The 14,648-nt window shown below is 47.4% G+C and overlaps 1 protein-coding gene across 1 annotated transcript in view; it reads left to right on the plus strand.

The window, feature by feature from the left end:
- LOC138268035 (hydroperoxide isomerase ALOXE3-like) overlaps positions 1-14,648 on the plus strand; it is a 306,669-nt gene that overhangs the window by 113,467 nt on the left and 178,554 nt on the right. Inside the window, exons 4-5 of the mRNA XM_069217367.1 lie at positions 6,901-7,023; positions 10,636-10,739. Of these exons, the coding sequence (XP_069073468.1) occupies positions 6,901-7,023; positions 10,636-10,739 (227 nt within the window). The remainder of the gene's footprint in view (positions 1-6,900; positions 7,024-10,635; positions 10,740-14,648) is intronic.

Raw genomic sequence — 14,648 nt, forward strand, 5'->3', positions numbered from 1 at the left:
GAATCTGAGAGGAGCCACAAATTTCCTTCCACCCAGCCTTCCCCCAAGTCTCCCGATAAAAATGATACCTCACTTGTGTGGGTAGGCCTAGCGCCCGCAACAGGAAACGCCCCAAAGCGCAACGTGGACACATCCAATTTTTTTAAAGAAAACAGAGGGAATTTTTGCGAAGTGCCTACCTGTAGATTTTGGCCTCTAGCTCAGCTGGCACCTAGGGAAACCTACCAAACCTGTGCATTTCTGAAAACTAGAGACCTAGGGGAATCCAAGATGGGGTGACTTGTGGGGCTCAGACCAGGTTCTGTTACCCAGAATCCTTTGCAAACCTCAAAATTTGGCTAAAAAAACACATGTTCCTCACATTTCTGTGGCAGAAAGTTCTGGAATCTGAGAGGAGCCACAAATTTCCTTCCACCCAACGTTCCCCCAAGTCTCCCGATAAAAATGATACCGCACTTGTGTGGGTAGGCCTAGCGCCCGCGACAGGAAACGCCCCAAAGCGCAACGTGGACATATCCAATTTTTTGAAAGAAAACAGAGGTGTTTTTTGCAAAGTGCCTACCTGTTGATTTTGGCCTCTAGCTCAGCCGGCACCTAGGGAAACCTACCAAACCTGTGCATTTCTGAAAACTAGAGACCTAGGGGAATCCAATATGGGGTGACTTGTGGGGCTCGGACCAGGTTCTGTTACCCAGAATCCTTTGCAAACCTCAAGATTTGACTAAAAAAACACATTTTCCGCACATTTCGGTGACAGAAAGTTCTGGAATCTGAGAGGAGCCACAAATTTCCTTCCACCCAGCGTTCCCCCAAGTCTCCCGATAAAAATGATACCTCACTTGTGTGGGTAGGACTAGCGCCCACGAAAGGAAATGGCCCAAAACACAACGTGGACACATCACATTTTTTCATAGAAAACAGTGCCTACCTGTGGATTTTGGCCTGTAGCTCAGCCGGCACCTGGGGAAACCCAGCAAACCAGTGCATTTTTGAAAACTAGAAACACAGGGGAATCCAAGATGGGGTGACTTGCGGGGCTCTGACCAGGTTATGTTACCCAGAATCCTTTGCAAACATCAAAATTTGGCCAAAAAAACATTTTTTCCTCTCATTTCGGTGACAGAAAGTTCTGGAATCTGAGAGGAGCCACAAATTTCCTTCCACCCAGCGTTCCCCTAAGTCTCTCGATAAAAATGGTACCTCACTTCTGTGAGTAGGCCTAGCGCCCACGAAAGGAAATGGCCCAAAACACAACATGGACACAACATATTTTTTCACAGAAAACAGAGGTGTTTTATGCAAAGTGCCTACCTGTGGAGTTTGGCCTCTAGCTCAGCCGGCCCCAGGGGGGGACAGAAATGCCCTAAAATAAATTTGACCCCCAATCCCCCCCCAAACCCCCCTGCCCGGGAGCGACCCCTGCCTACTGGTCGCTCCCCCTGCGTGACATTGGCGCCAAAAAACAAATCCCCGGTGCCTGGTAGATTGACCTAAAATCGCCCAATGTGCCCCCAAGGGGGGAAGAAATGGTCTAAATACAATTTGCCCCCCAGGGGAGTGACCCTTGCCTGATGGGTCGCTCCCCATCTCTAAAAAAACAAACAAACAACAAAAAAAAAACACCCAAAAAAGTTTGCCCTGGCGCCTAGAGGTTTCTGCCCCCCCTGGGGGCAGATTGGCCTAATAATAGGCCGATCTGCCCCCAGGGAGGGCAGAAATGGCCTAAAATAAATTTGCATCCCCCCCCCCCGGAGCGACCCTTGACTACGGGGTCGCTCCCCCTGCGTGACATTGGCGCCAAAAAACAAATCCCCGTTGCCTAGTGGTTTCTGCCCCCTTAGGGGCAGATTGCCCTAAAATCGACCAATCAGCCCCCAAGGGGGGCAGAAATGGTCTAAGTACAATTTGCCCCCCAGGGGAGCACAAGATAAGGTGTTGAGGAGCAGTGGTTATTTGCACATCTCTGAATTCCGGGGTGACCATACTAGCATGTGAATTACAGGGCATTTCTCAAATAGATGTCTTTTTTACACACTCTCCTATATTTGGAAGGAAAAAATGTAGAGAAAGACAAGGGGCAATAACACTTGTTTTGCTAATCTATGTTCCCCCAAGTCTCCCGATAAAAATGATAACTCACTTGTGTGGGTAGGCCTAGCGCCCGCGACAGGAAACGCCCCAAAGCGCAACGTGGACACATCCAATTTTTTGAAAGAAAACAGAGGTGTTTTTTGCAAAGTGCCTACCTGTAGATTTTGGCCTCTAGCTCAGCCAGCACCTAGGGAAACCTACCAAACCTGTGCATTTCTGAAAACTAGAGACCTAGGGGAATCCAAGATGGGGTGACTTGTGGGGCTCGGACCAGGTTCTGTTACCCAGAATCCTTTGCAAACCTCACAATTTGGCTAAAAAAACACATGTTACTCACATTTCTGTGGCAGAAAATTCTGGAATCTGAGAGAAGCCACAAATTTCCTTCCACCCAGCGTTCCCCCAAGTCTCCCAATAAAAATGATACCTCACTTGTGTGGGTAGGCTTAGCGCCCGCGACAGGAAACGCCCCAAAGCGCAACGTGGACACATTCAATTTTTTTAAAGAAAACAGAGGTGATTTTTGCGAAGTGCCTACCTGTAGATTTTGGCCTCTAGCTCAGCCGGCACCTAAGGAAACCTACCAAACCTGTGCATTTCTGAAAACTAGAGACCTAGGGGAATCCAAGATGGGGTGACTTGTGGGGCTCGGACCAGGTTCTGTTACCCAGAATCCTTTGCAAACCTCAATATTTGGCTAAAAAAACACATGTTCCTCACATTTCTGTGGCAGAAAGTTCTGGAATCTGAGAGGAGCCACAAATTTCCTTCCACCCAGCGTTCCCCCAAGACTCCCGATAAAAATGATACCTCACTTGTGTGGGTAGGCCTAGCGCCCGCGACAGAAAACGCCCCAAAGCGCAACATGGACACATCCAATTTTTGGAAAGAAAACAGAGGTGTTTTTTGCAAAGTGCCTACCTGTAGATTTTGGCCTCTAGCTCAGCCGGCACCTAGGGAAACCTACCAAACCTGTGCATTTCTGAAAACTAGAGACCTAGGGGAATCCAAGATGGGGTGACTTGTGGGGCTCGGACCAGGTTCTGTTACCCAGAATCCTTTGCAAACCTCAAAATTTGGCTAAACAAACACATGTTCCTCAAATTTCTTTGGCAGAAAGTTCTGGAATCTGAGAGGAGCCACACATTTCCTTCCACCCAGCGTTCCCCCAAGTCTCCCGATAAAAATGATACCTCACTTGTGTAGGTAGGCCTAGCGCCCGCGATAGGAAACGCCCTGAAGCGCAACGTGGACACATCCAATTTTTTGAAAGAAAACAGAGGTGTTTTTTGCAAAGTGCCTACCTGTAGATTTTGGCCTCTAGCTCAGCCGGCACCTAGGGAAACCTACCACACCTGTGCATTTCTGAAAACTAGAGACCTAGGGGAATCCAAGATGGGGTGACTTGTGGGGCTCGGACCAGGTTCTGTTACCCAGAATCATTTGCAAACCTCAAAATATGGCTAAAAAAACACATGTTCCTCACATTTCTGTGGCGGAAAGTTCTGGAATCTGAGAGGAGCCACAAATTTCCTTCCACCCAGCGTTCCCCCAAGTCTCCCGATAAAAATGATACCTCACTTGTGTGGGTAGGCCTAGCGCCCGCAACAGGAAACGCCCCAAAGCGCAACGTGGACACATCCAATTTTTTGAAAGAAAACAGAGGGGATTTTTGCGAAGTGCCTACCTGTAGATTTTGGCCTCTAGCTCAGCTGGCACCTAGGGAAACCTACCAAACCTGTGCATTTCTGAAAACTAGAGACCTAGGGGAATCCAAGATGGGGTGACTTGTGGGGCTCAGACCAGGTTCTGTTACCCAGAATCCTTTGCAAACCTCAAAATTTGGCTAAAAAAACACATGTTCCTCACATTTCTGTGGCAGAAAGTTCTGGAATCTGAGAGGAGCCACAAATTTCCTTCCACCCAACGGTCCCCCAAGTCTCCCGATAAAAATGATACCGCACTTGTGTGGGTAGGCCTAGCGCCCGCGACAGGAAACGCCCCAAAGCGCAACGTGGACATATCCAATTTTTTGAAAGAAAACAGAGGTGTTTTTTGCAAAGTGCCTACCTGTTGATTTTGGCCTCTAGCTCAGCCGGCACCTAGGGAAACCTACCAAACCTGTGCATTTCTGAAAACTAGAGACCTAGGGGAATCCAATATGGGGTGACTTGTGGGGCTCGGACCAGGTTCTGTTACCCAGAATCCTTTGCAAACCTCAAGATTTGGCTAAAAAAACAAATTTTCCGCACATTTCGGTGACAGAAAGTTCTGGAATCTGAGAGGAGCCACAAATTTCCTTCCACCCAGCGTTCCCCCAAGTCTCCTGATAAAAATTATACCTCACTTGTGTGGGTAGGACTAGCGCCCACGAAAGGAAATGGCCCAAAACACAACGTGGACACATCACATTTTTTCATAGAAAACAGTGCCTACCTGTGGATTTTGGCCTGTAGCTCAGCCGGCACCTGGGAAAACCCAGCAAACCAGTGCATTTTTGAAAACTAGAAACACAGGGGAATCCAAGATGGGGTGACTTGCGGGGCTCTGACCAGGTTATGTTACCCAGAATCCTTTGCAAACATCAAAATTTGGCCAAAAAAACATTTTTTCCTCTCATTTCGGTGACAGAAAGTTCTGGAATCTGAGAGGAGCCACAAATTTCCTTCCACCCAGCGTTCCCCTAAGTCTCTCGATAAAAATGGTACCTCACTTCTGTGGGTAGGCCTAGCGCCCACGAAAGGAAATGGCCCAAAACACAACATGGACACAACATATTTTTTCACAGAAAACAGAGGTGTTTTATGCAAAGTGCCTACCTGTGGAGTTTGGCCTCTAGCTCAGCCGGCCCAAGGGGGGGACAGAAATGCCCTAAAATAAATTTTACCCCCCATTCCCCCCCAAACCCCCCTGCCCGGGAGCGACCCCTGCCTACTGGGTCGCTCCCCCTGCCTGACATTGGCGCCAAAAAACAAATCCCCGGTGCCTGGTAGATTGACCTAAAATCGCCCAATGTGCCCCCAAGGGGGGAAGAAATGGTCTAAATACAATTTGCCCCCCAGGGGAGTGACCCTTGCCTGATGGGTCGCTCCCCATCTCTAAAAAAACAAACAAACAAAAAAAAAAAACACCCAAAAAAGTTTGCCCTGGCGCCTAGAGGTTTCTGCCCCCCCTGGGGGCAGATTGGCCTAATAATAGGCCGATCTGCCCCCAGGGAGGGCAGAAATGGCCTAAAATAAATTTGCATCCCCCCCCCCCCCGGGAGCGACCCTTGACTACGGGGTCGCTCCCCCTGCGTGACATTGGCGCCAAAAAACAAATCCCCGTTGCCTAGTGGTTTCTGCCCCCTTGGGGGCAGATTGCCCTAAAATCGACCAATCAGCCCCCAAGGGGGGCAGAAATGGTCTAAGTACAATTTGCCCCCCAGGGGAGCGACCCTTGCCTGATGGGTCTCTCCCCATCTCTAAAAAAACAAACAAAAAAAAACACAAAAAAAATATTTGCCCTGGCGCCTAGAGGTTTCTGCCCCCCCCTGGGGGCAGATGGGCCTAATAATAGGCCGATCTGCCCCCAGAGGGGGCAGATGGGCCTAATAATAGGCCGATCTGCCCCCAGAGGGGGCAGAAATGGCCTAAAATAAATTTGCCCCCCTAACCCTCCCCCCCCTCCGGGAGCGACCCTTGCCGAAGGGGTCACTCCCCCTGCGTGACATTGGCGCCAAAAAACAAATCCCCGGTGCCTAGTGGTTTCTGCCCCCTTGGGGGCAGATTGGCCTAAAATTTACCAATCTTCCCCCAAGGGGGGCAGAAATGGTCTAAATACAATTTGCCCCCCAGGGGAGCGACCCTTGCCTGATGGGTCGCTCCCCATCTCTAAAAAAACAAACAAACAAAAAAAAACACAAAAAAAGAATTTGCCCTGGCGCCTAGAATTAAATTTATTTAAAATAAATTTTCCCCCCAACCCCCACCTCCCCCCGGAGCGACCCTTGCCTACGGGGTCGCTCCCCCTGCGTGACATTGGCGCCAAAAAACAAATCCCGGTGCCTAATGGTTTCTGCCCCCTTGGGGGCAGATTGACCTAAAATCGCCCAATCTGCCCACAAGGGAGGCAGAAATGGTCTAAATACAATTTGCCCCCCAGGGCAGTGACCCTTGCCTGATGGGTCGCTACCCATCTCTAAAAAAACAAACAAACAAAAAATAAAACACAAAACATTTTTTTGCCCTGGCGCCTAGAGGTTTCTGCCCCCCTAGGGGGGGCAGAAATGGCCTAAAATAAATTTGACCCCCCAAATCCCCCCCCCCGGGAGTGACCCTTGCCTACGGGGTCGCTCCCCCTGCGTGACATTGGCGCCAAATAACAAATCCCTGGTGCCTAGTGGTTTCTGCCCCCTTGGGGGGCAAGCAATCCGGCTTTTGAAACCCTGGGAGAGACTTAAAAGGGAAGGAAATACATTTCCTTCCCTTTGAAGCCCCTCCGGGCCTCCCCCAGTGATTGAAAGAGAAATGCTATGCTCGCGCGCTGACGTCACAGGGGGGGTGGGGGGGTCGGGGTGGAAGGGGAAGGTCTTCCCCTTCCATCCCCGCCTTGGGGCACAGGGGAACTGTATCCTTGGACGAGGTCACCTCGTCCAATGCACAGAAGCGGTTAATGTTACCTGTAATCATTAGTTGAATAACAAATGTGGCACAAGTAGCAGAGTTATTTTGCTTTGCCTACGGCGATTCAGGGTTCTAGAACTCATTTCAGACTGACATATTCAGTGACCTCTTTTTTGTCTCTTCTCTCTCCTTTGACCTCTGTCAGGTGGAAAGTGTTCCAGAAAGGCTTTCCCAGATGTATTGATGTGGATGACGCCAAGGAACTAGACTTGAACGTTAAATACTCAATTGCCAAGTTCAAAAATTTTGTTGTGAATGACAATATTTCGTAAGTATTGGAGGTCATGTCCATTAGAGCAAATATATATTGAGTTTTCAAAAAGATGCTTGCCCTTAATGACTATTAGACTTCTTATAAGATAGAGTGGCCTCTTTCAATTGGTTTAATTTTTTATCAAGCTTTCCTTTAGAAAGAAAGTCTAAGGTGGTCATTACGACCCTGGCGGTCAGAGACCGCCAGGGGTAATGTGGCGTCCGTACCGCCAACAGGCTGGCGGTACGGAGGCCCTTATTACGACCGCGGCGGTAGCGCCACGGTCGCACCGCCGGGGCCGGCGATTTCCCGCCGTTTTAGCCCCGGCGGTGATAATCCACCAGGGCAGCGCTGCAAGCATCGCTGCCCTGGGGATTATGACACCCCTACCGCCAGCCTGTTTCTGGCCAGGAAGAGGCTGGCGGTAAGGGGTGTCCTGGGGCAGTGGGCCACTGGCATGGGCAGTGCAGGGACCCCTAACAGGGCCCCGGCCAGCTTTTCACTGTCTGCATAGCAGACAGTGAAAAGCGCGACGGGTGCTACTGCACCCGTCGCACGGCCGCAACACCGCCGGCTCCATTAGGAGCCAGCTCCTATGTTGCGGCCTCATCCCCGCTGGGCCGGCGGGCGCAAACTTGATTTGCGCCCGCCGGCCCAGCGGGGATGTCGTAATGGGGGCCGCGGGAGTGCGGCCGCATTGGCGGCCGCACGGCGGTTACCGCTTGGCGGGCGGCGGTAGCCGCCCGCCAAGGTCTTAATGACCCCCTAAATCTTTTATTCTGGCTGTTACCAAGGACTGTCCAGTGTCCACAAAGCATGCTTACTGCCTTAGGAACCAGAATACAAATGTGCTGATATTTTTTTAGACATATTTAATATTTTGAAATGAATGGTGCTCTGAGCCCACTTCATGTGGGAAAAGGAATGAGGAAAAGGACATGTGATTTTATTTCTAATCTCACCATATCAAGCCCTTTGGTGTTAACCATCTAAGCTTTCATAGTTACAGCTTGTTCACATTATGCACACATCTTATGTTTTCAACTTATCTGCATGCTTCCCCTATCCTTGAAACAGCAGAGCTATCCAAAAATGGCACAATAATCATGTAGGTACTCCTATTGGCTCTATTCCTACAGTTTAGTCTTTAAACGTTCTTCTATTATGCTTAAAGTCAGACCTGAATGTTCTGCCCATCCTCTGAAACATGCAAGTGAGTGAACAGCAATTTTCACGGTAATGAGGTAGGACATACTCATATGATGCCAAGCACCCCTTATCAACAGAGGTGAACTCCAGGCAAACAGTGCTACAGAAATATTACAAATTTACTGATTTTGCTTGGCAACAGTTAGACATTTCCTCAGTGTAGAAACCTCACCAGGGCCATACCCTGTGCCCAAATACCCATATCAATTTCTTGTAACATTTCTTTATTGTTGTTTAAATAAACCACATGTGATCAACATCAGGAATAAAGAGTAGAACCATTCACACAGTCAATTGTGTATGATACTATTGGTATTCAAACTGAACTCTAACATATTTGCTCACCTCCCATCTCAGAGCACCATATTCGAGTACAACTAGTAAGTCCAAAAACAACTCCTGTTCCTGTACCCAAGAAGGACGGGAAAACAGAAAAAAACAGGACTAATATACAATTCATTGTAGCCTTCCTCCCAGCCCCTTCCAGAGTGAAAAGCACACTTACATTCCCACGCATATTGCATTGCTTACATCTGGCTAAAGTAGTACCATCCACTCATGTTCTTTTTTCAGGCAAGAGCTTCGTAGATACCTGTTGGTCCCAGAACCCCATCTCTGCAGCTCCATCTATGTATTACCCCTCCAGTTCCAGAGACCCATAGTCAGATGACCCAGTCTCTGGGGTCCCTCAGTTTATGGGTTTCAAATGTAATTTCTCGATATGTAATTTGTCAGGTTTGTCATTGAGGCTGGATATTATTCAAACATCAAAGACTACTTATTAGCTTTCTTGCATCTAGTCCACATCTGTTGGGCAAGTACTTGTTCTCTATAGTCTTAAAATGCCCATTTTCATCATGGCTAGCATCGTGGGGAGCCATTATTGTTGTTGGGAAAGTTATGTTCCGAAATGCTTCAAAGTCATGCAACAGGGCAGCTTGCACAGTCAGATGGCTGCTCATCCACAAAGTGCCTTTGCAAGCAGTCTCTATATGAGCCCCATATCTTTTTTGACATTTAATAATGCATTAACTACTTGGTCTGCAAACATTACCTTTGTTTCCTAATACCATTACAATTTTGTTGAACTGAGTTGATGATATGTCCACTGGTTCAATCCAATCACTGATTGTTTCAATGAAGAGAGTCCTCTCCCAACCCAATCCCCCAACTCAATCATTTTTTCTCATGACAACTTATCCTAGAAATAGTCTTTCACTGCAAGATCTTTTCACTTCACTATTTCCTCCTGTTCTGCTCTACCTCACAATGAGAGGAGACAATATGAAAGCCAAGAATGCAGCACTCTTAGTCTGGTAATGAATTTATTAAAGCACTTCCCAAGTTTCATGCACAGAAAGAATAACAGGAGTTTATTTTAAAATGCAGCAACACGTGCAATTCTAGAAATGATCACAGCAGTAGAACAATAATGATCACAGAAACAAAGAAGATACAATACTTCAACAATCGCTATTTTATACACACATATATATATATATATATCCATATATATATATATATATATATATTTATATATATATATACATAGTGAATCCGTAATCATGCACGCACACAGCAAAGCTAAAAATAAGAATTAAAAATGAATTACCATGAGGCTTGACACCGACTTCCTCCCTTCGACTGCCAACTTCAGGTCGTGGAACCCTGGCAACAGAGGCAGAGGGAGAAGACCACTACCCACAATGGGATTATCTTATGAGCAAGGTACCCCCCTCACAACGAGTTCCTTCTAGCCCTGGTTTTTAAGCTTCCTCCCTTATATACTTTAAACAAACTGGAGAGAAGAATTCTAGAAACATCTCCTCCCATTGAGTAAGTTGTTGTTCAAATGATGGCCGTACCAGGTCAGTTGTTGAAAAGAACACGCTAGCGACTGGCCAACTCTCACAGTGTTTTTCCAAGACTGAGCTGTTCCCTGCTTTACCATAAACATTCTCAGCCTGGTACATTTTAACATCTCTTCTCCCCCATGTTATGTACCTGTCCTCAGTGAGAAAGAGTAAAAACACGTTGCACAAGCTCTGTGTGGACACATACCTGCACTACCAATGTGACAGTGTGTGCAGCTAAGCTGAGCACCAAAATGGAGTCAGTGGTCAAGTTGGAGCTGGTGGTTAAATACAGATAGAATTACACCTCCCCATATGAAAGATACATTTCATATATAGTTATTCCTCCTCTAGTCTAACATGGTTACATTTCAGAGCTTCATTTCAGTTTTGTTCTGATTTGTCATCATCCACAAATACGCAAAGTAGAACAGGTACTTGAACTGAGAATATTGATTTGCTAAAAAAACATAGAGCACAATACTGAAATATACTTTCTATTTGCCATTGTATTTATTTTGATGTGATGAGTCTCAGTCATTCCTCCCTTTTATCATGCAACTAGATTTCTGGAAATCAAACTAAACGGTTTTTCTGACTGCAAGGAATCATGCAAATCACCTGAAGAGCTCAAAAAGGTTTTTTGGACCCATAAAACTGCGACTTCAGGTAGGATCTCTGTACTGACCATGGTTGGGAGAAGGGGTGTTGTGGGTTAGGGGTGCAGTGGCAGTGTGTGTGTGTGTGTGTGTGTACCTGTATTTGGGTGTGCGCGCACACGCTCAATTCATGAATGATTGCTGATGGTTGGCTGGCATTCCATTCCTCATTGCAACCAACCTGTTGATATGTTAATGATTGCCCATTTCCTAACATCCATTGATTGCCATTTTTCATTATAAGCAAGATGATGTATGCATATCAGGATTCCATCCTTTCACAATTGGCCATTGTCCGTTGCCTCCTTTTACTGCCCACAGGATAATTGAATGTTACTGCTTAAAGACTGCAACATGAGGCAGATTAGCACATGAACCTATCACTGTGCAATCTGATTAATCACTGTAATTCATGTCCCTGAGCAACCCATAGCCTATTAACCCCTTGCGGGCCACGGACGTAATGGTTACATCGTGGCTGCGACTCTCAGGCGCCACAGACGTAACCATTACGTCCGATTACCGGCCCTCGGGGAAGGCGCCAGCACTCCCCCCGAGGGCCGCCCTCACCCCCGACCCCTCCTATGACGTCTGATGACCTCATCAGAGGTCACCTCCCATAGCGCTGGAAGCATGCTTCCAGCGCAATGCGGAAGAGAAATGCAAAAGCGTTTCTCTTCCGCTCGGGGAGAGGGGGCCAGCAGAGGCATGAAAGGAAAGGAAAGGCCTTTCCTTTCCTTTGATGTTTCTGCAAGCATTCTTGCTGCCCGATCGTGATGCGATCGGGCAGCAGAAATGCCCACTAGACAGCAGGGAATTTTTTGGGGGATGAAATGGACATGAGGGCCGGTCCCCAGGGGGTCAAATAATTTTTAGGCCATTTCTGGGCAGAACACCCCTAGACACCAGGGATATATATATATTTTTTTTATGTGTGGGGAGCGACCCCTTAGGCAATGGTTGCTCCCTGGGGGGCCAAATTGTTTTTAGGCCATTTCTGCCCCCCCCCCCGGGGAAGATCGGCCTAATATAATTAGACAGATCTGCCCCAGGGGGGGCAGAAACCACTAACCACCAGGGAGTTTTTTTTATTTTTATTATCCTTTCGCATAATGAGAAGGGCTCCTTGGGCAAGGGCCGCTCCCCGGGGGGGCAAAATATTTTTAGGCCATGTCAGCCCCCGGGGGCAAATCAGCCTAATATAATTAGACCGATCTGCCCCCAGGGGAGGCAGAAAACCCCTAGACACCAGGAATATATATATATTTTTTTTTTATGTGTGGGCAGCCACCCCTTAGGCAAGGGTCGCTTCCTGGGGGGCCAAATTGTTTTTAGGCCATTTCTGCCCCCTCCGGTGGCAGATCGGTCTAATTATGTTAGGCCGATCTGCCCCCAGGGGGGGCAGAAGTCACTAGACACCAGGGATTTTATTTTTTTATATACTAACGCAAAAGGGGAGCGGCCCCTTGAGCAAGGGTGGCTCCCCAAGGTAGGCAAAATATATTTAGGCCTTTTATGCCTCCCCTGGAGGCAGATCGGCCTAATATAATTAGGCCTATCTGCCTCCGGGGGAGGGCAGAAACCTCTAGACACCAATCATATATATATATTTTTATTTATTTTATGTTTTTTTGTATGGGGAGCGACCCCTTTGGCAAGCGTCGCTCCCCTGGGGGGCAAATTGTATTTAGGCCATTTCTGCCCCCCTTGGAGGAAGATCAGCCTATTTTTGTTAGGCCAATCTGCCCCCATGGGGGGAAGAAACCACTAGACACCAGGGATTGGTGTGTGTGTGTATGCGTGTGTTTTGTTCGGGGGGGGCTGCCCCTTGGGCAAGGGTCACTCCCCAAGGTGGCATATTACTGTTGCCAATCTCTGCCCCCCTTGGGGGCAGATCGGCCTATTTTTGGAAGGCCCATCTGCCCCCAAGGGGGGCAGAAAGCCCAGCAGAGACCAGGGAAGATTTTTTTTCTCAAAATAAGAGGGTGGGGGTATGGCTATGCCCCCACCCCAAATGAATGGGGCCAAAGTTATTCTGCCCACCAGTGGGCAGATGGGGCAATTACCCCTGATCCACAGCCCTGGGGGCAGAAAGCCTACTAGATAACATGGAATAAAAAAAAAAAAGGGGTGGTGGTTACCAATCAGGATGGGCCTGGTTATGCCCCCACCCCAACTGTCCCCCCGCACTCTAAAACATCTCATTCCACGGCAAGCAAGAGGATATTTGATTACTTTGGGTTTTGGTTTTGCATTTGGGCCATGAGAGATTGGTAACTCTCAAAATCGTCCCACGTGGAATGGTGAGGTCTACACTTTTTTTTAACTTTAGGCCGCTGCCATGTAGAAAAATCCACAAGACCCAGACACATCTGAAAACTAAACACCTGGTTGATTCCAGGGTGGTGTGCTTCACATGCACCCAGCACCATTTTCTTACCCACAATGACCTGCAAGCCTCCAACTTTGCTGGAAATCACACATTTTTCCCACATTTCTGTGATGGAACCTTCCAGAATCTGCAGGAATCCACAAAATTCTTACCACCCAACATTGTCTCATCTATACCGATAAAAATTCTGCTCCACTTGTCAGCCTATCCTTGGTTTTTTTCAAACTGCCCTTTTGGACACATTTTGGTTCCCCCTCAATTTTGACATGTTTTTGGCTCTTCCCTGTCACAGGCACTTAGCCTACCTACACAAGTGAGGTATAATTTTTATCAGGAGACTGAGGGGAACGTTGGGTGGTAGGAAATTAGATTTTTTAGCTAAATTTGAGGTTTGCTGACGATTCTGGTTAAGGAAACATTGGGGATCCACGCAAGTCACACCTCCCTAGACTCCTACGGGTGTCTATTTTTCAGAAATGTCTAGGATTGGTAGGTTTTCCTAGATGGCTGCTGAGCACAGGACCAAAAACGCAGGTGCCCCCCCCCCCCACCAACAAAAACAGGTAGTTTTTTGTATTTGATAATTTTGATGTGTCCAGATAGTGTTTTGGGACATTTACTTTTGTGAGCACTAGGCCTAACCACACAAGTGAGGTACCATTTTTATCGGGAGATCTGGGGGAATACTGGGTGGAAGGAAATTTGTGTCTCGTTTCAGATTCCAGAACCTTCTGTCACCAAAATGAGAGGAAAAAGTGTTTTTTTGCCAAATTGTGAGGTTTGCAAAGGATTCTGGGTAACAGAACCTGATCAGAGCCCCACAAGTCACCCCATCTTGTATTCCCCTAGGTATCTAGTTTTCAAACATGTACAGGTTTACTAGGTTTCCCTAGGTGCCGGCTGAGCTAGTGGCCAAAATCCACAGCTAGACACTTTGCAAAAGGCAACTCTGTTTTCTTTGGGAAAATTTGATATGTCCACGTTGAGTTTTGGGGCATTTCCTGTTGCGACCATTAGGCCTACCCACCCAAGTGAGGTACCATTTTTATCGGGAGACATGGGGGAACGCTGGGTGGAAGGAAATTTGTGGCTCCTCTCAGATTCCAGAACTTTCTGTCTCCAAAATGAGAGGAAAAAGTGTTTTTGAGCCAAATTTTGAGGTTTGCAAAAGATTCTGGGTAACAGACCCTGGTCAGAGCCCCACAAGTCACCCCATCTTGTATTCCCCTTGGTGTCTAGCTAGGCACTTTCCAAAACACGTCAGATATCAATGTAAAAATGGGATGTGTCCATGTTGTGTTTCCTGTTGCGAACACTAGGCCTACCCATGCAAGTGAGGTACCATTTTTATCGGGAGACCTGGGGGAATACAGAATAGCAAAACAAGTGTTATTGCCCCTTGCAATTCTCTACATTTTTTCATTCCAAATGTAAGACAGTGTGTAAAAAAGACATCTATTTGAGAAATGCCCTGTAATTCACATGCTAGTATGGGCACTCCGGAATTCAGAGATGTGCAAATAACCA

The sequence above is a fragment of the Pleurodeles waltl genome, chromosome 12 (genome assembly GCF_031143425.1).
Source record: "Pleurodeles waltl isolate 20211129_DDA chromosome 12, aPleWal1.hap1.20221129, whole genome shotgun sequence".
NCBI lineage: Eukaryota > Metazoa > Chordata > Amphibia > Caudata > Salamandridae > Pleurodeles > Pleurodeles waltl.